The sequence below is a fragment of the Phoca vitulina genome, unplaced genomic scaffold, assembly GCF_004348235.1.
Source record: "Phoca vitulina isolate PV1807 unplaced genomic scaffold, GSC_HSeal_1.0 scaffold1, whole genome shotgun sequence".
Classification (NCBI taxonomy): Eukaryota; Metazoa; Chordata; class Mammalia; order Carnivora; family Phocidae; genus Phoca; species Phoca vitulina.
This window is the reverse complement of record NW_022589704.1, coordinates 58,546,268-58,571,911: the sequence shown is the minus strand read 5'-3', so window position 1 is coordinate 58,571,911 and position 25,644 is coordinate 58,546,268. Positions and strand designations below refer to the sequence as shown.

The window sequence follows — 25,644 nt, the reverse complement described above, 5'->3', positions numbered from 1 at the left end:
AGGCGCCCCTAGGTCCTGTTATTTTAGTGTGTGATTTGCAGAATATGGGGTTTTTAAGCATTAAGAGAAATGCCTGCACTTTGTAGCTAATCCAGCAGAAAATATACTCAGCCATTTGCAGGCTTGCTCTAGAACATTTGTATTTTTAAAATGCTATCGTACTACCTTCTCCATACTCTTCCTACCAGTTGTGTCCATTGTGGCATATATAGTCATTTTGGCAGTATTTTTCTGCTACTTAAATAAAAATTTCACCTGAAATTATTTGCATTGAATTAGATTAATGCAACTAGATTCTCTATAATTGCAATTATATTTCAGTATGCAAAGCAGGTTTTGAATTTCTTAATCAGAAACTCTGTACTTCATTAATTAAAATTCTAAGAATATACATTTATGGTGCATTAATTAAATAATAGTGTAAACACCTAACACAGGAAGGACATTAGGCCTGCTGTTGATGCTATGAAGCTGGCATGTCTTTAACATGCAGCAAGTTTATCCTTCTTTAGGACGAGTGGCATCTTGTGTTCTAGCCAGGTGAAGTATAAAGAAAGTTTAAGATTGATTTTTACTTCCAAAATTCAAGGTATTTTATTCTGATACAATTAATACAGCCCCCCTGTATTTAAGTATACACCCCACATTTCCAGCGCTCTCTGTGGCTGATCTCCAGTCAGGCCTTACACACCTTCCTTCCCTGGGCATGCCCTCTTCTTTTCTTTCCTCCCTGAGGTCTTTGCTGGCCCGCCTTACCTGGCTATTCTATTTACCCCAGCCCATACTTAGTCCTCCTTTTCCTAAACCAGAGTCCGGGCTACTGCCTTACCCTGTGCGGTTGTATTTTTCAAATCTCTCTTCCTACATGGATTGCAGCCTCTTTGAGGGAAGGAAGCTGCTTTTAGCACCTCACACACGCATAGTAAGTAGAGGCCCAGTGTGTTGACTGAAGTAGCCAGACCAAGGCACATTTTAGTTCTCTGGCTGTAAGTATGTGGCAGTTCAGGCTCTCGTGGATGCCACTCCTGTGCATACAGAGAGAGCTATCATTGGCTAAACACTTTCATTTCCTTTTTTCTCCTTAGCCCTTATGCTTTACAAACATAGATGAAAATACTTGGCTCACCTGTAGAAAAATGTTCCTTTGCAGTGAGGAGGGGGAAGGGAACACGAGAGGAAGCTGGTGTTGGGTAAATGTCAGGTCATGCCAGTGGTTTACACCAGGTGCTCAGTGTCGTAGCGAAGAGGAGGAGGAAGTAAAGGTGGGTACTGTTTCCAGTTCTAAAATGGCATTTCTAAATAGGAAAAAAAAAAAAGGCAAAAAAGCCCTGAGTTTGATAGGAAGTAACATCTTACTCTCATGTGATAAAACACATTGGAGGGTTTAAGGGCCTTGCCCCTGATTCAGAAACTTGCTTCCTGTGTGATACTGGGCAATCCATAGTTTTCTGAGATGGATTTTTCTTATCTATAAAATGAAGATAACAAGGGGCGCCTGAGTGGCTCAGTCGGTTAAGCGTCTGCCTTCAGCTCAGGTCATGATCCCAGGGCCCTGGGATGGAGCCCCGCATTGGGCTCACTGCTCAGCCGAGAGCCTGCTTCTCTCTCTCCCTCTGCCTGCCACTCTATCTGTGCTCTCTCTCTATCTCTCTGTCAAATAAATAAAATCTTAAAAAAAAAAATGAAAATAACAAATAATGTATATAGATGCTTAGTAGATGGCCCTAGTTGTAATTTTTTTAATGTGAACAAAACCTGTGTAATACTAAAAGGAACCTCCTGGACCAAATATTGTATTCTGCAACCTGAGTATTCATAAAATATCATTACCACAAAATTCTACATTGTTGTTGTTTTTAAAATGTTAACTTTGATAATTTCCATCTGAGAGTATATTCTACCTATAAAATTAAGGTTTTTCTAGGGATACTTGTCACCTAATTTCAAAAGTTTTACTTTATTTCAAGAATGATTAAATGTAGGGAAAAATATTCTTTAAAAATTCATTAGCCTCTCCTGCTTTTCCATGCAAAATGAAAATTCTATATTTATTATATAATTCCTGTGCAAACAGCTCAAACATTTTTCCTTTCACACAGTGACACACAGTAGGAGGAATTAAATGGGAATAAAGTTAAAAGAAGACAAAATATTTTTCAAATTTCCTACTTCAGGCATTTACTTCTTTTATTAGAACGCTTTAATGTGGATCAGATACTTACACCCTCTACTTAAAACACACACAGGCACACATTCCCTTAAGAGTGCAATGAAGGCAGAACTCAGAATAAATATCCCAGTTTTATATTTATATTCCTGAGAAATGGAAAAATCATCTCTCTTAATGTAGGAAGCACTCAAGTCCTGAGAGCAAGCCACCTCAACATTGTTCCTTCTTGTTTTGTGCTCCTAAATTAAAATGCATGTTTTAATTGCTGCAACTGTAATTTGCTCAGAAATGGTATAATTATGAGGCATGATGAAGAGAGAATGTGCATCATCCTTTTATTATCTTTCTTCCATTTTTGTTTTAACCTTTTGTCTCAGCCTTGGCTAGAGTCTAAAGAAACAGACAAGTACAGTTACTGCTAGCTGAAGAAATGCACCTAACCGCTGCTTTTTCATTTCTAGTAAACAGTACCTTAGAGTTTCACAGCTCCAAATGGGTTATGATGTGGAATAAACATTGAGAACAATGAAGTTAAGATGGCTTGAAAATTGGGGAATTTTTCTCTGAGCAAGTGGTTCAGGAAATTGTATTAGTTCTCATAGATTAACTAGGGTTTTCCCCAACATTTTATTATAAGAATTTGAAACCTACAGAAAAGGTGAAAGAATCTTAATGGTGGACACCAGTACACCTACCACCCAGATTCTACCGTTAACTTTTCCTAAATGTGCTATATCCCATAGGTTTTTAAAGGACTTGCCTTTTCCCTTTTAGGAGTCCTTAATCAGACCCAAGAGAGAATTCGTACTTTCCTTACCTGGAGAAAAGCTGTTATTCCAACCTTAGGCCACACGATAGAAAAATGACATCTGACTCTGTTCTTATAAGTTATTGAAAATAGGGAATATGGTCCCCTTCAACCTGAGCAGTCTGACAGTTGTAAAATAACTCAGGACATTGCGTGCCATTTTATTTTGTTGTGGTGCGTCGAGCTTATTGCTGTGCTTGTGGATTTTCTCTTCAAGACTTGCTTTCTTAAGTCCCAACAAGTGATTATTTTCTCTTCCTCAGAAACGGCCATCTTTTAAGCAAATCATTTCAATTCTGGAGTCCATGTCAAACGACACTAACCTTCCCGACCAGTGTAACTCATTCCTGCACAACAAGGCAGAGTGGAGGTAAGTAAGCCTTGTACCAAGTCATGGCCTCTCGCTTTGAAAGACCATGACCAGCTTCACTGAAGAAGAGAACCAGTGAACTTGAGGACAGTCCTGACTTCTAAGCATAACTTAAGAGTTTTGTTTGTTGTTTATGTTAAATTTTTTTGGACATCTAATAAGTCCTCCTTTTCATATGTAAACAAAAAAGCAATCCTCTAAGCTTGTTGCCTTATCATATATCTAAGTATTTGGAAAGAATATTGAAATCACATCTTCTGAGACAAAAGATAGTTACCAGACATTTCTCTGTATTACATGCTCTGTGTTAGGAAGCCTTGGCATCTGTCCAGTGAGAAATAAAAATACTGTTTGCCTAGGGATTTGCAGAGTACTGTATCTGTTGATGGAGGGGGTAGGGAGACTATAAAAACACTTAAAAGAAAACTTTTGATGTTATAAATCCTATTAAATTTTGTCAAGTGTAAAACAAACTTAGTAATGAGAGAATTGTATTGTGTGAGTGGAAGAAGCAAGCCTGGGATGAGACAGTTGAGCCGGGTCACGTGCTGCAGGAATATAAATAGCATGTTTGGGAGCTGACATTATTCCTCCCTGACTCAGCAGAGATTTAAGTAACTTATCTCTGCTTCTGAGAGCCTCGGTGGTAATGCGACGCCTTACGCCACCTGCTGATGCCCAGGGAATACTGCATGTACTCTGAAAACGATGGCGTTGTTTACGCCTGTGATTAGACATTTCCTTGGGCTTTCTGTTTGATTGTGTTTTACAATAACCTTATTTATTTTTATTCCTTTGAACTCTATCCAGGGCCAGTGAGTTAAATGGATTTTTATTTAGGGAAACAAAAGTCATACTGTCTGCTTGAGTGTAGGTATGACGGGTTTTGTTCTGGACTTAAATAATTAACAAAACAAGTAATAACGTTGCCTACAAGATCAGTGGAAATCTAATCAGATGACCCCGCTTTTAAATCCACGTAGGGGATTACTCTAGTACAAAGGCCAATGCTTCACGAGACTCATGAGACCCTTTTTGCTTTGACCTCAGCAGTCTTACCTCAGGAGCATAGTTCTGCCTCTTAATTTCTGGCTTCTGGTCCCTCAACAGATGCGTATTTCTTCCTCATGCAGAGTCCTTGCAAATGCAGTTTCTTCTGTATAAAATTCATCCCTTTCAGCGGCGTACCACCCCCGACACCCACATCCAGCTTGGCTCCTATTCATCATTCAGAGAGCAACTGAAGTAACATGTCTTTAGGGAAATGTTTCTGACCCTAGATAGATGAGGTTCCACTTTATGTGCCCTGAGAGCACCTCCTTCATAGCCACGACTGCTGTTGGAATGAATAAGTAATTCTGTAGTTTGTTGTTTAATCTGTGTCTCGCTGGCTGAAATGTAAATGGGTCAGATAATTTCTTTTGTTCATTACTGTAACTGCAGCATCTAGAATGCGCCTTGAACACAGCAGAGGCTCCATAAATACTAGAGGAAGGAAACACCACGGTGGTAGTAATATTAAAAGACATTACGGTATTACACAAGGGAATATTTGTAAGCTAATTTGCTGACTATGACAAGTGTGCTTCTGACATTCGTTCATTCAGATAGTGCCTGAATCTCTGCCGTGGCAGGGTGCTCCTGTCCTGTGCTGTGGTGGTGAGCAGGAGGGCCCCAGTGCACATGGACTGGGGTGTCTAATGTCAAACTGCTAAATATAAATATACAAGAAACGTTTTAGGACTCTTGATAAGTATGATGACAGAGAAGTACTGGACATGTGAGACTATACAACCATGAAATCTAATCTAGTCTGACAAGGTAATAAAAGGATTTCCTGGGGAGATGCTGTTTGATCTGTTCTCCAACAGATCAGTGGGATTTTAACATTACTATTGATACCCTTGAGATGTAGTATCTCAGATACTGTATATCAGAATATAGGGAGGGAGTTGGTAAGTTTTCGATATAAAAATGTAAAAGCTCCATAGGCCAAAAGCAATAGCCGTCATGGACTTCCAAGACAAAGCCCATACTGCTGTACAGCCATTTCCCCCATATAATAGCTCAGCACATCTACAAGTTCTTGGTGTCAGGACTCCATTATACTCTAAAAAATTATTGAGGACTACAAAGAGATTTTGTTTCAGTGAGTTACATCTGTCAATATTTACCACACTCAAAATTGGAGAAAAAAATGTAAATATGTAGTTATTGATTCATTTAAGAAACAATAAATCCCGCCTCTACATTCAGCCTGTGGCTTTGCCACCTCCCGTGAAGCCTCTGGAAGCAGTCTGTACGCTCGTGCGAGAATGAGAGTAGAAAAGGCAAGTCATGGCTTAATGTTACTCTGAAAACAGTTCAACCTCTTGAGTCGTTTGAAAACCTCTCATGGGTCCCCAGATCACACTTTGAAAACCGCTGTAGTAGACAGAGTTACTGTCTTTAAAATAATATTTTAATTATAATCTCATTCTAAAGGACATGAAAGGCATTTCACAAAAGGGGAAATCAAATGGCCAATAAATATATGAAAAATAGTTAACCTCACTTACCAATCAGGTAACTATAAGGGAACATAATTCATTTACCAGATTGGCAAAGTTTTACATTATGAAAATATCCAGCATTATAAACTTTCTAGTATGTTGCTAGTGAAAATATTACCTTTCAGACCCCTCCACCACTACCATTTTATCTCTAAGAAAATAAATGGAAAGGTTGTGCAAGAATGTATGGACACCTGCTTATTAGCACAGCGTCGTTTAGAATTGCAAACTAGAATGGCATAAAGTACAATAAAAAGATTTTGGGTTTTTGTGGTTTTTATGGTTTTAAAAACTGATGATACCTCCATATACAGAATAGATGGAGCCATTCATGATATAACAGATCTGACAGATGATTTAAAAATAGAGGCACTAGGGTCCAGTATGACTGGAATGATTCCGGTTTTTTGTAAAATAGACATATTTATGTGTATATGCTGTGTGCACATAGAGAAAAGTATCAAAAGGCCAGTGTTACCATTGGATAATGAAATTATGAGAGAGTGGTTTCTCTTTGGATATCTTTCTGTCCTGCAAACCTGGATAGTTGAATAATACATTTTTTAAATGCTTCACAATGAAAAGATGAGGAAAGTAACATTGGTAATACATTAATGTATTTTAGTAAAAAGCAAGCAGTTGCCTAGCTGGCTTCTTCCTTGGCTGTCCTTCAGGAGCTAATTAATCCTGAGGGCTGGTGAGAGAATACCTATCTTTACCTGAACCACTAAACCAGTCTGAGAAGTCGTAGAGCTGTTTTAACTGAACTTGGCAACTGGTTAAAAACATAGGGGGTAGTAATGATAATGTTAATTAGAGTCACAATACACACAGCTGTCATTCATTATATTCTTACCAGATGCTTGTACCTTATCTGGATCATCTTGTTTTAATCCACATGGCCATCCTAACTTCTTTCACAGGTGTAAAATCTGAGGCCTGGACAGGTTGGGTCACCTGTCCCAGATCACACCGTGTAAGACAGAGCCAGTGCTAGAACCCACATGGTCTGGTCCCACAGGCCTGCCGGGGCACACAGTCTATGCGGTGCTGTTCCTGGACCCCCACGGCCAGTGCCAAGCCTTCCACTCATTAGCACGCGGAGTTCACTTGACTCGATTCCTTTGCGCAAAGAGAAATACTACAGAGCATGATTACTTTAGGTTATGATTAAGACAAAACAACTATCCTACTCTATGCCACATACTAGAAAGAATTAAATGCTTTGTCAGATCATCTGGATATTTCTAAGAACAACACATTCAGACTGTTCCCTTTTGTCTGGTGTCTGAAACCACGTGACTAGGGTCGAAAGCATGTGTAGGAAATCTGGTGTTTCTGGCAAACGCTTGTTTTCTGGTAGAGCTTCCTTACACATAGACCCGATGAAACATCCTGTTTTAGAGAATTAGATGATTCTTAAAATTGTTTTTAAAACTAGGTTATTAAAAACCACATAAACTATGTTTTTTCCTTTGACCTATTAGATGATAGGAAAGAAATCTGTCAGGCATTTCCTTGTTCATCATATCTTTAGCTTGTCTCTCCTTTTATTGACTTATTAGCAATAATAGCAGTGAGTATTAAGAACAGGAAATGTGTCACCCTCTTGGTCATGTTTGCAATTTTCATTGCCCCATGTAACTGTCTCCAGACCTGTGGTAATCCGCACTGAGCAAGCTTTGTGGTGCTGGGATGGCGTGTTCGGAGCTGGGCCTCTTGGCAGAATACTTTGCTGGTTATCGTCCTCCTTGGTGATCAGAATACTCTTGCTGTGGCATGCCTTGTTAAAAAACATCAAAAAATGTAATCTTTGCAATTCGGATATTAGCACCAATCATTTAATATATAACATTACTATACATATTACCTATTTATCGTCATGTATAATATGGCTGTTTTTACAAATTGACCTTAAAAAGAGAATTCCAGTTCACTCTGTTTTTGGCATATGGAGAATTGATACTAGGGGAAGTCAACCTTAGTTAGACTTGGGTTAAGAAAAAAACCATAATTTTCATCAACTAAAACACTTTTTTAAAACACTTTTATTTATCGAACAGGAAGGTGATATAGGTACATCGACAGATGCTTCTGATGCAAACCAATGCATGGGCAACACAGGGAGCAGCGAGGGGGGCAGCTGTCGTGATGCCCCCCTGGGGTCTGCGTTGCATCCGACACTCCCTGCAGACCCGGGGCGCCTGGGGGAGCAGAGCTGGAAGTGCTGAGCCTGAGGAGATGGGTTGAGGAAGCACATTTTACTCAGTGTTTGGTTTTCTGTGTCGCAGCTTTCAGCTTACTTAACTGTTGATCTATTCTCCAGAAGGGCTCAAAATCACAGTCGGCTCCCAGAGCTGAAACTTGGCTTAAATGACGAGGGAACTCGAGTGTGCTGGCCGTGTACCCTGACCAAAGAGTCTGGGCGCGCTCCGTCTCTCTGGCAGGGGTGCGGGTGGCGGGGGGCGGAAGCACCGAGCACAGCGCAGCCCTAGGCCCCGCCGTCTGCCACGGAGCGTGCTGCCCCCTCCCATCACCCGCTGACCCCCTCCGTTTCCCAGGGTGGCTCGTCCTTCCTTCCTTGGTTACAGAAGTTTCACCTAAGGTTTTCCACAGTGGTTTTTCCCCCTCAGTCCTCCATTTGGAAAATAAACGCAAACTCATCTCTGAATGGGCATAATGCTCTTGTCAGAAATACCCAGAAATATACAATCTGGATTTTATGACAGTCATGATTCTGAAAGATTGCTGACTTAGTGCCTTTCTTTAGGGTATGTAGTATGACTCTATCGTTCTATTATTTTCAAATGGCACCAGGAAAAGGGCTGGAGCGCTGACAGCAGATGCTTTGACACTCTCTTGCTACCTCCCCGGCGCCGAGGTGTACCTTTCAGACAGCCAGGGAAGCAGAGTGCCGGGCCGAGATCCAGACCCCCCTCACTAGCTGCTCCCTGTCTTGGATGTTGCCAGTTAATGCCCACAGCATTTTTGTTTTCATTTAGTTCTCCTCCAGAAGGGCATTGGAATAAGATGGCTGTGTATTCTAATTTTCCCTGGAGCTAAAAGGCAGATTTGGGTCACATAGGTCTGGGGCAGTACCTTCCCTAGTCAGGGTCCCAGCCAGCCTCATGCCACGGGTACAGCAGGTCTGGCTCAGTGGCACCCGGAAGCAGCACGTAGTTAACCTCCAGCCATCAGCTGCTTCCAGGCCTTTCAGAAACCCAAGGGAAGGCACTTCCAGCTCTCAGAGCGTAACTGAGGCTTACACACTGTGACAGCCTTGAAGGAAGACAGCTTGTGTTGAGCGATGTCAACAGTTCATTTTCTACAAAGGACGGGTTCCTAGAACTGGACAAATTCCAAGGGGTGAGCTTGGTTGGCCTATTGAAACGAAGGAGGGAACTTCCAAAAAAATGATTAGACTTTGAAAAGAATCTTAGAGTTCATCTGGCCCACACTTGCCTGATTATAAAAGTCACCTGGGTCTTTTATTAAATAATGGAAATTCCTAGGCCCCACCCAGCCCTACTGAATCATGAGCCTTAAAGAAGGGTCCTGGGAATCTGTGTTTTGTTGTATATTTGTTAACAAGCTGCCCAGGTAGTTATTAGGATCAGGCAAGGGGGGAACCCTGATGTAAGATAATCATCACCACCTAGAGCTGAGGAAACTGGGTCAGTTAATCAGTTGACTGAGGCACCCAGCTAGGGAATAAGCGAACGTGAGTTTACTGGTGATGTGGTGTGGATCACCTAACCTGAATATCATTTTCCCCATCTGTATGGGATTAGTACCTGTTTCTGGGGGCTGTTACAAGAATAAGATGAGATACTGTGTAATAGTGCTTTCTGAACTGTAAAGGGCTACCTGAAGGTCAGCATTCCCTAACTAGCTAACCCAGGATGCAGCTCCATAGCTCAGGCTCTACCCCAGGGGGTCTTCTTCAGTGCTTCGTTAAAGAAGTGATTTTAAAGAAGTGTTTTGAACTTCTTTTCCCAAACTAGAAACTACCTGTTGATTTTGCAGGATATGACAGATTTTCTTCTTTGATAGTTGACTGTTTGGTTTAGAAGCACGTTTTCCCAACCTCACAGAAAAAAAGGATCAGATTGACGGTTACCAGAGGTTGGGGGGGGAGGGCATATAGGAGGAAGGTGGTCAAAAGGCATAAACTTCTAGTTACAAGATACATAAGTCCAAGGAATGTAATGTATAGCACGATGACTATAGTCTAATGTATTATATATGTGAAAGTTGTTTAGAGAGTCAATCTTAGAATTCTCATCACAAGAAAAATTTTTTTTTTGCTTTCTCTGTATGAGATGATGGATACTAACGAAATTTATAGTCGTCATCATTTCACAGTATGTGTAACTCAGATTAGTATGCTGTACACCTTAAACTTCCACGGTGATGTAGGTCCATTATATCTCAATAAAACTGGTGAAAAATAAAAGCGCAAATGTTAGCCTTTTATAGTGATTAAGCATTCTGATGAACCACTAAGCGTTTACTAACTCTTGAGCAAAGCTGAGACTTAAACCAGTCATCCCTGTGCAGGTGCGAAATCGAGGCAACTCTCGAGAGGCTGAAGAAACTCGAACGGGACCTCAGCTGTAAAGAGCAAGAACTCAAAGAAAGGGAAAGACGTCTGAGGATGTGGGAGCAAAAGCTGACGGAGCAGTCCAACACCCCGGTGAGTGCTCCCACCAGGGTGGCTCAGCCCCCCACTTAGAAGATGTAGCCGAGCGGGGCAGCATGGCCCCCCCCCCCCCCCCCCCCCCCACTGCCACCACCTCACTTGCTGCCTTCTGCCTGCACGGGAACGGGACTGCGTTGACACTCAAGTAACACGCAGATCTAATTTCAATTAACAAAATGCCAGAAATTTAAAAGAAAAGCTTAGCCTATTTCTGGCTCTTTCTCTAAGAACTGTTATTATCAGTGTGTTTGTATATTAGAATTACAAAAATAAAATGCAGTGTATTTTCATACCATCTGTTAGATCCCCAGAACATGTGCCTAAAGGCTGATTAACTCCATGGAGTCCATCAGTAATTAATAAGCGTAATGCCGCGGCAGCTAGCTGTCCAAGAGTCTTGATGCGGCAGAACTTAACCAAGTTTTCCTCCTAAAAGAAAGCAAACTTAGTGACATATAAATGACAAGCATTAATATTCCTCGCTCGATTTAGTGTTATAATCATTGCAGCAAGAGATTGGAAAAAGACTTCCCTTGGGACAAGCCTCCAGTATTTACTACACTTAGGAAATACCTTGGTTTTCTTCCAAGTCTTCTATTTAGAGGAAAATAAAAATTCTTTTTAAGGATTTCACTAGTTACATATTTAGCTTGTGCCTATATCTTGCCATGATATATTAAAGTCTAATCAAATTTTAGGATTCTTCCCTATTTTGAATGATTTATCATTTCAGGAATTAAGTTTATCATTGGCTTTTCCAGGGTTCTTAATGGGTAATAAATCACAAGTAACGGTAAAATTAGAGGTAATCTTGTTACGTATCTTAAATTCATTTTTGATAGTTGCTGTGGCAGTTATATCCAAAAAATACTTAAATGCCCTTCACTTTGTAATCTTCAAAAAGGTTTCCTATTTTTAAAAGCCTTAATCTTCATTAAGCAGCCAGTGCCCAGGTGCAAAGTATTTTCCAGTGTCTAAAGAATAAAAGAGTTTGCCTCCTTTTCCAGTTCATGTGGAGAAGCAACCTGATACCCAGAAAAGGGAAATACAGTGAAGTTAAATGTTTATTATCAGATTTAACTTTTTCCGAAATGACTTTGGCTGTGCAGGGATTTCCAAAGAAAGAACTGAATTGCTATATGTAAGACTACCGTGGGACATTAAAAGGTACCACATTTTATAAGTTCAGTGAATTTAACTTGCCTCCCAAGAAGGAAGTCGAGGGAAGTCTCCTGTTCTGGTTGAATTGGTACCAACCGGCAGACTCAGAAAGCATTACCCTAAGGGTCTGCAAGGAGCACTGCTTCTTCCCAGAGCTGAGGAGAGGCAGAAATATGGCTGTCTTCTGAAGGCTGAGAGGTGTTTTTTGTTTTTTGTTTTTAAGTACATTGAAATCTTAAGCTATAAAGCACTGCATGGCTTGACTCCTTCTAAATGTAGCATTGTAAGAAAAAACTTTAAACTACCTGTTACAGTATGCCTTAGAATCTTTCTTTGGTTTATTGGCATTAGTTTTGCTAAGAAATCATGGGCTGCCTTGCACACATTATTGCTATTAGTAACATTGTTGTGTAATACATAATGAAACCGTAGGAGTGCTCAGTAGGTTATATGCTTGCGTTTTAACTCCAGAAAACTTTCTGTAAAGGACCTGCTCTGAAGGCTACCATCTAACAATGGACAGCATGAAGCATGGTCTCAGATTTTTTTTTTCTTTCTTTTCTTTTTCTTTCTTTTTTTTCTTTTTTTTACCTATGAGGGCTAAGTTTTCTTTCTTACAGTACTTGCTTTTAATGTCTTTTCTGCTTAGAGCTGGTATTTCTGAAGGAAAGAAAGTTTGTGCTCAGGTATTTTCTAAGTAGGTATTTTCTTTTATCCTTACATCAGTTTCTAGTTGACTTTAAATGAGGTTTCTGAGAGAAAGATAAAAAACCTTTTTAAAAGGAAGTAGCTGGAGGCTTAGGCTTTCCATATGTGTGTAGCCTCATCTTAATTATAAAAGTTTAACATTTATGTAACTTCATAAAAGATGGAATTATTGGATTTCTAGGAAGGACACTATTATCTTTCCTGAAATTAAAACATTAGTTGAAGGTATCTGGGAAGATGAATTCTCCATACATAAATATGGACAATGTTTATTTTTTAATTATTGTTGTAGCTTGATGTAAAAATTTTCTTTTCAAAATAAAAACTTATTTGAGAGACAGCTGTTGAGAACTTAACATAATGTGAGGAAGGACCCATGAAATAATAAAATAAATCAGCAACAAAGCGCTCCCTAAGAGAATCTAACATTTGAAAACAAATCTGAAAAGCTGGGAAGTTTGACTGCAAGGGAAGTAATATCCTGTTTCCAGTGTTAAAGGATCTAAAGCAATTTTTTTCTTCCATATAACTGGTACTTTTTAGCTGAAGCTTATGAAGTTGTTATTGAGCTAACAACTCTGGAGATCTTTTCCTAATAGAGTAAGATATTTTTTAAAAAAACTTGTGACTCCAGGGGGTGCCTTGTTGGCTGAGTTGGAGGAACATGCGACGCTTGATCTCTTGGCGTCATGAGTTCAAGCCCCACATAGGTTGTAGAGATTACTTTAAAAAAAACAAAAAACAAAAAAAACTTAAAAAAACAAACAAACCCAAAAACTCCAATTTAAAAATTAGGAAATCGGCCTTAAAATGTATCTTTACACCCAGGATGTAAAGGTCATTCCATATGTTACTTGTATATTGTTTATCATAAATTTACCAATATTTAAGCAATACCAAAAATATAAGCCTCAGTTTGCTTATTCCTCAAAAGAAGAAGCAGGAACACTTTTTAGATCTTGACAATTCTACCTCTGAAATGAATATGATCAATACTTATGGGAATAGGTTAGCTGTTCAAAATAATTACATAAGGTAGAAAATAGATGTCAGTGTCCACGGTGAGAGGGGGAATTCCTAGAAAACAAATTTTTCTAAAAGGACACTTAGAGAATAGAGCACAAGGTAACAGTCTAAATTAATACTAATTCCCTCTCCTCCCAATTGTCATTTGTATTTACGTACTTGTTTATAACTTAAGTATTAGAGACAGATCTAGAGTTTGTTTACATGTGAATTATGTCATAAGTTGAATAGCATTATATCTGGCTGTAATAAATAATAAATGGAAACCAGTGAATTCTAGACTCATTTTTAGTTTAGTGTCAAATAGTAATCTAGATAAAAAGGAGATCAATGGCCCAGATTTCCATAGAAGGGTATTTACCACTGAACTGTTTCCACGCTTCCTCTAAGCTTTATTCTTTGGTACAACATTTCTTGATTTTTTACTTGAGATTTAATCTCTACTTATTTTTTTTAAATTTAATAGCTAAATGTTTCTGTGAAAGTGAAATTGGGAAAAATTAAGTGCAATCCTCAAAACTATTTTAAGTGGTATGAGGGCTTAAAACTTGCAACTTCCTTCCCATTTGAAATTTGGCCTGCCATGATGCTTTGCAAACTTTTGGTTGTGATTTACTCTGTCATTTACAAATTATGGCAAATATGCTGGAGCCAAACCTGCCATTAAATAAATTCTCACATAATTCCCTACATTCATTTGTTTCACTAATCATTGACCTTCGGTGCAGCACCCACTAATTTTGTGGTATCTGTTTCCTTTATTTAAATTGGTCCTAATTTCTCTTTTTACTTCTGTCCTTTCTTTCCTCATGATAGCTTCTCTTGCCTCTTGCTGCAAGAATGTCTGAGGAGTCTTACTTTGAATCTAAGACAGAGGAGTCAAACAGTGCAGAGATGTCATGTCAGATCACAGCAGCAAGTAACGGGGAGGGCCATGGCATGAACCAGAGTCTGCAGGCCATGATGCTGATGGGCTTTGGGGATGTCTTCTCAATGAACAAAGCAGGAGCTGTGTTGCATTCTGGGATGCAGATAAACATGCAAGCCAAGCAGAATTCTTCCAAAACCACATCTAAGAGAAGGGGGAAGAAGGTCAACATGGCCCTGGGGTTCAGTGATTTTGACTTGTCAGAAGGTGACGATGATGATGATGATGACGGTGATGAGGAGGATAATGACATGGATAATAGTGAATGAAACCAGAAAGCAAAGTAATAAAATTGAAAATGTTTGGAAAAACGAAAGAAACTTGCTATCTCAGTCTGTACAAAAACCAGTAAGGAGGCAGAAAACGAAGCACTGAATTTGTAGGCCAATCACATTTCTATGACAGTCATTTCTTGAATGATTTTACTTTTTTTTTCTGCTTACAGAAAAATGGGGGGCGGGGGGAGTTAAGCCAGAAAGGTATATTTAATGAGTCAGCAAATGTGGTGCCTGATTATAGAAATTTGTGATTCTATTACAATATAGTAGTTTTAACTAATTACATTCTGGCTTTTTTTTTTTTTTTAAACAAATACTTTAACGTTTGTATTTGATTTGATTTCATTTATTTAATTGCTTAAGAAGAGTTACATTTTGAAAAAGCACTCTTACCTCCTCTAATTCTTCTTTGACACTGATTTTCCTGTAACACACTACATTTTTTTTCTTATGGTAATACACTGCACTGTCAGAAATAATTGATAGTGACTACAAAATCTAACAATAAAAAAATTGAGATGAAAGAAGGCTATAACAAATACTTCTTCCGAAATACCGAAATGCCAAGAATTTTCGATCCTTAATGGCACAACTACTCACAATAAAATCTGAGAGATGTTCTCAATGGTACATTGGGAGAAGAAATGCTCTAATTTGAAACCAACAGCAGATGTTGTAGGCTTTCATACCAGTGCTAGTCCTGGAAGCTTCTGAATAACACACAGTCATCTAAGGCTTAGTTTATAAAAGGAGAAAGAGATGGTCTTAAAGGGCTACTTGTAGGCTGATACCAAGTGCTGACACAGACCCGCTGTGCACCCCCCGTGCGGTGTGTATGTGTTTGTTTTCCAGAGGGGCAGGAGCATCCTGGGTTCTAGATATATGTATAAAGGTTTTAAAGAGGGAACTAAAAGATTATGAAAGGAATAGCACAGATAAGTTAAACTTACTGAGACAGAAGTACCAGATGAAGGGTCCTTTTTAGATCAAATCCAGCCTTCCAGAGTTGTCTTTTTTTTTTTTTTTTCTTTTAACCCTGACTCAGCCATGCCAGTGTTAAACGGAAGTAAATGTAGGTGCTCCTCCGATAACCTAGTTCACCAGAGAAATATTCTCAGAATGTTATCATATTTGTCAAAGCTTGTTTAAACTATAAAACACTGATTAAAAAACTACAAAATATTTGTAGTCATATATATGTACGCATACACACACACATGCACGCGCGCGCGCGCACACACAGAAAGGCAAAGGCACAAAAACTTTTTTTCACTCTGTATTGGAAAGAAGTGCCATTCATTTGACTATTAAACTAAAATACTTCTGGTGGTTCTTTTTATGGGAAAATTAAGAAAGGATATCATCATAGATATTATCTAATACTATTTCCAACTATATTCAATCATAAAAAGCCTCTTGAAATTTAAAACATGACATGCTTCTAATCCCTATTAACAGCTGAAAAATATCACAAAATGATCAGTACACTGTGCCAGCTTTATTTGGAGAAAAATAACTATTAAAATGTTCTGGGTGTGAAATGTAGAACAGTCTATATACTATACACAGTGAGATAGAAGAATCCGGAGTCAAATTAGGATTCAGAACTGCCGTGTAATCTGTTAAAAATTATTTAACCTCTGTGTGTCGGTCTGCTCATTTTTGACATGGGAATAATAACAGGACCCACTTGAAAGGACTGTTGTAAGGATGAAATGAAATATTACATGTAAAGCACTTAACACAGTACCAGGCCCATGGTAAGTGGTCAGTTAATTTTAGCCAGTGAAAAGATACTAAAAAAATAAGTAGTTACAGTAACCTGGAAAACTAAACTATCAATTTCAAGTCATGTTTGTTGAGTAGTAGGAGATGGAAGTTAAAGTGAATAGCTTTCAGGAAAGATAAAGAGAACATTCTTAGAATATAAACTATATAAACAAATTTAATCTGTTGCTCTTTGAAGCCTCTGTACCTGAGGCATTTGCAGGCCCTGCCTCCACCCACAGACTAAGTAGAAACAGAAGGACTAGGTAGACCTTTCCCCTAGAGGATGGGCTCCCTAGTAGCCAGTGTGGTACACCTTCTGTCCATGCAAACGTACACAGATACGTGCTCACCGCCAGCTAGTCCTGGCGGCACCCAGGCACGAGCACATCCACACATCCTGTCTGTGCTCAGCAGAGATGTGCCCCCTCCCTCAGGCTGAGCCCCTCAAGCAGAACATCTGGGAGTGCAGCAGAGGGATGGTTTTCAACTCTCGACTTTGCGGCATGTCCAGGTCTAGCAACCTGAAGGAGAGAGCCAAAGAGGAAGCAGTTTAAAAGCCTCTTGCACATCTTTCTGGGTAAAGATAGTTATTCGTTCCACAGATACTCATTGAGCCCCTCTCTGTGCCAGGTACTGTTCAGGGGACCAGCTAGAGGGGAATGCTTGCGCTCATGGAGCATCCGTGCCGGCGAGCACAGAGCCTGACAATCAACAAAACAAATGCCTTACGTTATGTAAATGTTTGACAAGAGCATGCTGAGAAGGGGAGCAGGGGAAAGAGGATAACACACACAGGGGAGTGTTGCGGAGTTTACACTGGGCAGAGAAGGCCTCACTGACAGGGGAATCTCTGGGCTGATATTGGGATCTGTGCACTTTACATAAGAATCTAAACCCTGTCTCTCCTATATAAGAATCATCAACAAAATTAGAACATATAAACAGAATGAAACTGACATTTTTCTTCATTTACATATAAACCTATTGTAATTACACATAAAATTTTGGTGCATTAATAAAAGGAGCCAATTAGGGCCCAAAGTGAAAGGTAATAGGACTCTCTATATTCAGACCAAGGTTTACCATTAATTAGGTAAGATTTCCCCGATCTCTCAAGTGCTGCCGTTTTCCTCACCAGTATTCCAGAGATGGTTGTAGCTCAATACTCTTACCACGAAGAAAGCTCAGGGATTTAGGATACAGCAGAATTGAAAGCTTCAGTGATAAGCATGAAATTGTTCTCCACCTGGCATTGTATTTTAATTGCCACACAGCATTATTTTACTCTGTTCCACATCAGTGTCTTTCTACGGTTTTGAACATCCCTAAAATCTGAATCATATAAACAGAATTTTAAAGGAGTCTCACTCTGTGAAGATTATGTAGAAGACTTTTAGACTCTATTATTAGTTTTATTACTTTTTTTTTTTTTTTTTTAAAGATTTTATTTATTTATTTGATAGAGACACAGCGAGAGAGGGAACACAAGCAGGGGGAGTGGGAGAGGGAGAAGCAGGCTTCCCACCGAGCAGGGAGCCCGATGTGGGGCTCGATCCCAGGACCCTGGGATCATGACCTGAGCCGAAGGCAGACGCTTAACGACTGAGCCACCCAGGCGCCCCAGTTTTATTACTTTTTAAAAGAACTGTTTATTACATAGAATTTCTAAAGATGATGTTAATTGTGCAGCTTCTAATTCACTTTTCAGATCAGTTTTTGAAATGGCAAATTACTGATGTTGGATGTATTTCCAGTTACTTGACTTACAAGAATGTACATTTATAAAGAGAATAATTAAAGAAACACTAAGAAATTTAAAGATTCAAAATGATAAACTCTGTAGTAATAATTGTCAGAGCCATACAACTGAAAATATAACTACTCTTTTTCATCTTTTTTTCTGTATTCATATAGTCGATCATACAGATCATACACTTTCATCTGGGGCCCCTAATGGTGTTCGCGAGTGCTGGGACAGTTTGGGTTGTCACAGGGACTGGGCGTGTGTGAAGTGCCCAGCGCCAGGGGCAGCCCCACCCAATGAAGAACTCCATCCACAATACCAACAGCATTGTCCCTCCCCCCACTGAGAAACTTGCTAAACCTGGCAGTTTTAGAGTTCTACATCTCATTTCCCACCTAAACAAACTTGCTCAAGTCAAAAGATGCAGTTTCAAAATGACAACTGCTATACAGTATGAATTTTATAGGTTGGTGACATTTATCTTAAATCCCCACCTGTAGAAAAATGGGTTCTTTCCCCTGAAGAATGCTGGTGGAAACTTTATAAAATAGCAAAATGTATTTGGGGGAGGGGGTCATTCTCCTATTAGACTAATTCCAAAATAAAAAAGAAACCCATCACCGAGGGAGGTTAATTTAAAAGGACTCTCTGTTGTAAAATCACATTTTAATTTTCTACATTTCATAACCAAGGGGAAGTAGTTGAAGGCACAGAGCACACTTGTTTTGGATGGTCTGGCAATGTTGAGGGCTGCGTGCAGCCAGTGACTTTTAACACGCAGCACATCTGTTAGACTTCAGCAACAGCTGAGGTATTCAGAACGGATCCCCATTAAAATCAAGGAATCGGAGGTAAGATGTGGGAGAGAGCCAGAAGGACTTCTCATAGCACTGTGATGTGTACCTAACTTTATTTTTCAGAGTGCTCACTGAGCATTTCATAAAAGATCATTTTAAAAGCTACTCTGAGTTAAATATTGATACCCTTTTTGGTTTTTGGTAACACTAGACTCGCTGCGGGCCTGTTACACCGGGCATTGTCTCACCACACCACGTTTATGGTAGAGCATCATTTTTCTATAATCAGGCACCTTTTGCTGCTTTGGAGTCAGACTGCTTTCCTGTTCTGACTTTAAGCATCGCCAGAGAGAAGAATCTGTTCTGTTCTTTGGGTCGTGGCCCAGCCTGCAAGCGGTAGCATTTCTGTGATGGAAAAGGAGTGTATACCAGGGAACCTGAAGGGCTACGCCGTTCCCTCGGGCTGCAACTGAGTTGCATTCTGTGGCCTGGGAGGAGCTTTCGGGCATGTGATTACTGACTTTACAACTAGTGTTTTCAGCACCTACATTAATTATTTTATATGATGTGCAGAATAGCTTATCTTTTAACGTCAGATAAAATACACTGCACATACTGCTTTTGCGCTCTTTTAAAAAATTTTGTACTAAATAATAGGAAATATTTATATTCTTTGAGTGTGCGCTTCGAATACAGGATGGCGTTATCACTTTATTTTTTTAACAAAATCTTTTCCTCAGCTATTCTATTACAATGTTATTCTGAGCAAATCCTATGCCATATATCTTGTATAATGTTTTATGGAAGATTACATTTCACTCGTGTGTGGTAAGACTACTCATTATCGATTTCGTAGTTGGAATTTGATATTCCAGCACAGAGTCCACAATGTATTCAGAAATCCAAGTTGGTGTCATACATTTCATTTTGATGTGAACTTTTCTTTGCTTTTCTTTGTTTTAAGACTCCATTTTGCAATAAACGTTTTGACAGTAAATCCCTTTGTAATGTGTTGCTGTGTATATTAGATCTTTGTTAGATTGGATTCCCAACATCCTTGGGAGGAATCACTGTCACATGCATGCACACGAATGTGAGCTTTTCTCTCCCGACGTCAGTTGGGTATAAATAACGAATTTGCAAAGTGATGGGACAGTCACAAGGTGGATTTTTTTTTTAATCCCCAAAGAACGAAGGGCTTAGAGCTCACCCTCCAGCAGATACACGGACATGCTAAGAAGGTACAGAAAGCATAAATGGTAAACCACGATGTGGCTGGAGATCATTAACTCTTACCTCGGTCTGGCCAAATTCAAACCGTCTTGAAGCAGTGCCTGGCTCCAGCCTCCCCCTCACTGATCTCTGCAAGCCTGGGGCAAGAATCCTGCCGGAGGGATTAGCAAGCTGAATCTATGCCTTTCTCTCGGCATCAGAATCTTGCTGAGCCACCCTCAGAAGGCTCGAGAGCTCTTCCCCTCTCCTTTGGACCCTAAAACCAAATATGTTGGTTTTGATTAGTTGTCACGTTTACAACTTTTATTCAAGAAATACTTATTTCTCTGTTTTGTTTAGCACACCATTTGGGAATTGTATACAAACCAAAACACTACAGTCGCCCCACTCCCTGTAGAGGCTAGCCTTAATGCAGGGAAATATTTCTGTAACTCAGTCTATTGTTCCTTGAACTTTTCAAAAAAGTTCCTTATTTCACATTGGTTTCTGTGATGGGAAAAGGGAATGATACATTTCTGCAGCTGTATTCAGCTGCCTTGTGAAGACATAAGACTTGTCATGTACCTTCTGTGATCAAATTCAGTTTTAGATTTTCTTCAAGTCATTTTCCTTTCTGCATCATTGAAGCAGGTGAGTGCATGTGACGATTCTGACACATGTCAAGTATTTCAGAGGAGGAGAGGGGCAATCCTGAGGGAACTAGGGCACATGGGTACATGCAGAAGAGCAATGATTTATACCCTTGCAGCTTAGCCATAATATTCAAACTCTACACATTCAAATATACTGTAACTTGCAGGTTTGTTTTGTTTTTTTTAAATCTGCTTGGCTCCCTAGAGATTTTAACCGTTGCCAGAGAGAATTTAAGCATTTTAAGCAAAGCTGTTAAGCATTTCCCCTTTATCCTCCAAACATGCTCACACTGCATCCAGTGCTCCGGTAAGGCAAACATGCCCCCTCCCTCCTCTGCCCCCTACCACTGCCAGTGTCTGGCCTTCTTGCTTCTCCTCACCCAGAATCACTTCTCTATTTCTTGCCCTATAGTACCCAGCTCAAACCACCATGCCTTCTGTTCCCCCATCTTAGTCTGTGAAACCCTCGCTTTTCCCGTGCTAAACCCAGAGAACTGAGCATTTTAGTTAAATGTACCTTGCAGTTGTATTCATTCAAAAACATGGTTCAACAAAAACTTACCAAGGATTGTACGCCAGGCACTGAGTAAACCAGCGTGAAGGTAGCCTTAAACTCCTCCATCTATAATCCATATCTATTTCATATCTATTTCACCCCCAATTAAATTAAAAGCTGCTTGAAGGGAGGGGCATACTTTTCCTAGCAGGGATTTAAGCATGTGAGTTCAAAATATTTGCAGATTAGAAGGATTAACTCACCCACCCTCTGATTTTTAGAGTAATATTAAAAGCAACCAAATTCAACTTCTTTTTTCAACTCATTCACAGAAAAAATCTCTGTAACAAAGGTTGAAAGACACTTTGCCATGTTATCTTATGAGCAATCCAACCATTCTGGCAAGATAAGTTAGTTAAAGCTAATGGCTATGGCAAACTTTAATTCAAGACACAGGACACACCAATTTTTTTCAGATTATGTAGGCATGTCTCATTTAGTCTGTGGCCATGGGCATATATTGAAACAAGTAGCTCTCTGGCTTTGAAAATGATGCAGGCCAACGTTCTTTTGCAAAGGCACCTTTCGTGTCTACACCTGATAGGTTAGTTGAGTTTCCATTATAGCAAACTCTGCAACCTGGGTTTCTTGGGACAGAGTCCCATCTAACTCGTCTTTCATCCATGGGTCCTAATACTTGGTTAATGCCAATGAGTCATTTGGTTAAACACTTAGAAATTCTCCTGTAAGAAGAAGCATGTAAGTCATCTGATTACCAAAGAGTTGCTTTGGAATTTTCTTTAATAATCATGTGATCTTCATGTTGACTGGGAATTCCAAGGGAGGCTCTGGTTTCTGGCAAATGTCAGAAACCCCTTGACTGCCAAGCCCCATGGAGGGAGGTGCGTGTGTCAAGTCCCAAGAGAGGACAGTATCAAGATCTACAGTCCCGCTGCCACAGTTCACCAAGTGCAAGGAATTGTTATAGAGAAGCTGGTGCCCGTGGTTGGCTTCTGTGGGCACAATGCTTGGGGCACTGAGAAATTCCCCATAAGGTCAGGAACCTCACCTGTAGGAGGAACCAAGCCAGAGCAGCAGCGGAAAGCTGCAATGGGAAGACAAGGGATAAACCAAAAAGACAATGGTAATATTGCTTTTGTTTTTCACTGCGTTCGTATTTCCCATGCAGCTGCTGCCCTCCTTTGAGATTGGCTCGTGGACTGAAGACGACGTGGTAAGCCTGCTTCTGTTAACGCCTCGTTTGGCCCGGGCAGGTGGTTCAGACGTTTGTCCACAAGTTACAAATGCAGCCAGAGGGGTCTGGGCCTTAGCAAAGTCTAAGTAGGAGAAGTTGACAAATTCCTTGTTTTTCTATTTTTAGTGCAGTAATGATTTAAAATAAGGCCTCAAGAGCAAAGCAAGTATCTCTTCAAATCTTACAAGAGGATTCCACCTCCCTATTTGCTCTGAAAGGTATTCCAGAATACTATCATGAATACCAATGACAGTGTTAAAGGAGTGATCCAGGATACTGAATGAACATTTGTGAAAAAAAAATTTGATCTTAAATTTTCCTATAATACCAGGGATGGACTTGAACCGCAGCGGGAAAAGATCTGGTAAAGGCAGCGCTAGCTGGGATTCTGCGGAACTGGGTTTCCTTCCTACCTCAGGCCTGTGTGGAAGTGACAGGTTCATCTTCACTCTGGCCTTCCCAAGGAGGAATGGCCGCCAGCTCCCAGACATTCTCTGCAGCTGGAGCCAGAGGATGAGGACAGATTATTTAAGTCCAAAGGAAGTTCTATACCTTACACTTGGGTAGAAACCCTAAGGGGTAATCCTTCTTAGCCTGTTGCGTCTCTCTGTTTCTTTAGTGAAAGGTCCAGAAAATTCTTGATCAGAGACCTCAGGGCCTTACGCCTGTCCAGGTCCACTTTATATGCTCAAGGTATCATTATATGAAAAACAGCTGTAATGTCAGGCCGCAGGGACCCCCTACCCCAGGGGACAGACCGGATGCCACAGGGTACAAACTCACTACTGGAAACTCTTGGGAAGGTCTGTTTACCTAACTCAACCTGGTTTCGGGACTGGGGCATTTTCCTCTCTGCCTACTGTATTCTGGTGAAGTAAAACTGTTTTCAACATTAGCTAACTTCTATTGGCTTATAGCATAGGGTGTAAGAAAACTTGGCACCACTTGTCTCCACTTCTTCCCATTCATTGGGCCTCCTTGATTGTAAAGTTCCCACCAGCCCTGCTTTAACAAGGAACAAGAACTTAGGATCTCCTTTTTCATGGGCCTGGATAGAATCTCTTTATCCCGAGCTGCAAAGTTGGACCATCTCATTTGAGAAGAAATTTTTTAAAAAGCACTGAGCTCTAATAGTTATTTTTAGTCTCTTCTCTGAGGTCGAGTAATTTTCAAGCCATGTAAATAAAATCCCAGGGTTAAGGGCTCCCCAGAGAATTGCTGGGACTGGGTCTGGCCTCCCTTCCATCTATGTGAGAGGCCACCAATAAACACGTGCCAAGTTAAATTCAGGGACTGAGGGTCACTGGGTCCAACTTCATTCTATACAGGAAGTTCTGAGCTTTAACCTGTCTTGGGCCACATAGCTACTTCCTGACCAGGCCTAGAACACAGGGCATATTCTGCCCACTCCTCTGTCCACCGCTGTGCGGTCCCTGTTCCTCATACAATTCCCGGGGAAACTAGTACCTCTCAGCAACCCCAGGGACCACCAGCACATAAAAAGAAAGATCATTATAAGTAAGAACCTTCTTGAAGGATTTTTAAAAATCTCCCAAATAAGGAAGAAAACCAACATTCCCTTAAGTGTCCCAAGACTTCCACAGGGAGGGATATCTCCTACTTGAAAGCTTGAAGTTTTAAAACCATAAAGAGAATGTCTTTCATTTTACCTTTGTGGTTGAGTCAGAAAATTACAGATATTTTAATCTATTGAAAAGTGTGTTTTACTGTGAAGTCGGCCACTGACCACGTGTGAATCTTCAAAACCATGTATGTCCTCTCTTTCACAGTATTTTTGGGTTCAGCAGCTCGTCAGAAAAGGCAAGTGGAATAACTTAACCTTCTTAATTCATGCAGTTAACTTTGCTCTGGACAGGATTTCTTCTAATGCTGTTCTGCCTTCTAATCCCTTCCTTCAGGAGACTCTTCAGCAGAGATGAGCGTATATGCAAGCTTGTTTAAGGAAAACAACATTACGGGAAAGCGACTGCTTCTTCTGGAGGAAGAAGACTTGAAAGACATGGGCATTGTCTCCAAAGGGCACATCATTCACCTGAAGGTACCTCAGAAGAGGGAAGACGTTCGGTCAGCAATCTTGGCTGAGCACCCACCCTGTGGCAGACCCTGTGCCAGAGGCCGAGGAGACAGACACGAAGGCACTGGCTATTACAGTGCTGAATACTTCCACACCAGCTGCTAATCAGCTGCCATCCCCACGGGACCCCTGCTCCCTCCTCATAGTCCAACAGCAACAGGGTTAACATCCGGCACAGCAGAAGTCCCCTAGATACACCTGAATATCACTCCACGGCCTCAGGAAGTCTCCAATGTAGTAGAGAAGATAGGTGTTAATCATGCAAGAATGGTCAAATGACAGTTGTAGGAAATGCCACAAAGGAGAAGTGAGGTTGGGTGAGGAAAGTCTTCTGCAGAGAAGTTAAGAAGGAGAGCTGAAGGGCGCCTGGGTGGCTCAGTTGGTTAAGCGACTGCCTTCGGCTCAGGTCATGATCCTGGAGTCCCGGGATCGAGTCCCGCATCAGGCTCCCTGCTCAGCGGGGAGTCTGCTTCTCCCTCTGACCCTCCCCCCCTCATGCTCTCTGTCTCTCATTCTCTCTCTCGCAAATAAAATCTTAAAAAAAAAAAAAAAAAAAAGAAGAGCTGAAGGACAAGCAGGCGTGAATTAGGTGAAGGGGACGCTGGGGAATAGGTGTTCCAGGGGTACGGCACTGCCGGGGGAAAAGGCCGTGGTGTGGGACAATGCTTAGTGTGCCAGAAAACCTGAAAACATGACGGTGGGGGGCCTGTGGAACTGCCATCCCCCCAGGAGGCAAGGAGGCGACTTCATTTAAAGCCAGAGAGGCTAGGTATCCACTGGGAGTCCCTAAGATGCGGGACCTGTCCACAGACTGAGCTAAGCCACTGTAGCACCTCACATCGTGGGGACACGACTTCGGTTTGCCATGTCTGTAATTCTGACCTGGAACTGACACCACCACGTGGGGATTTCATCCTTT

At 40.6% G+C, this 25,644-nt stretch overlaps 1 protein-coding gene across 4 annotated transcripts in view; it reads left to right on the top strand.

Moving 5' to 3' along the window:
- The window catches only part of MAP3K20 (mitogen-activated protein kinase kinase kinase 20), a 180,523-nt gene that overhangs the window by 123,797 nt on the left and 31,082 nt on the right, over window positions 1-25,644 (top strand). For 3 of the 4 annotated variants that reach the window (XM_032407919.1, XM_032407902.1, XM_032407912.1), the window contains exons 10-12: window positions 3,242-3,348; window positions 10,461-10,596; window positions 14,314-17,944. In XM_032407919.1, the coding sequence (XP_032263810.1) occupies window positions 3,242-3,348; window positions 10,461-10,596; window positions 14,314-14,694 (624 nt within the window). In that variant the 3' untranslated portion in view covers window positions 14,695-17,944. Of the gene's footprint in view, window positions 1-3,241; window positions 3,349-10,460; window positions 10,597-14,313; window positions 17,945-22,564; window positions 22,610-24,420; window positions 24,452-24,549; window positions 24,690-25,644 lie in introns of those variants that run through there. The other variant, XM_032407928.1, reaches the window with a different exon arrangement.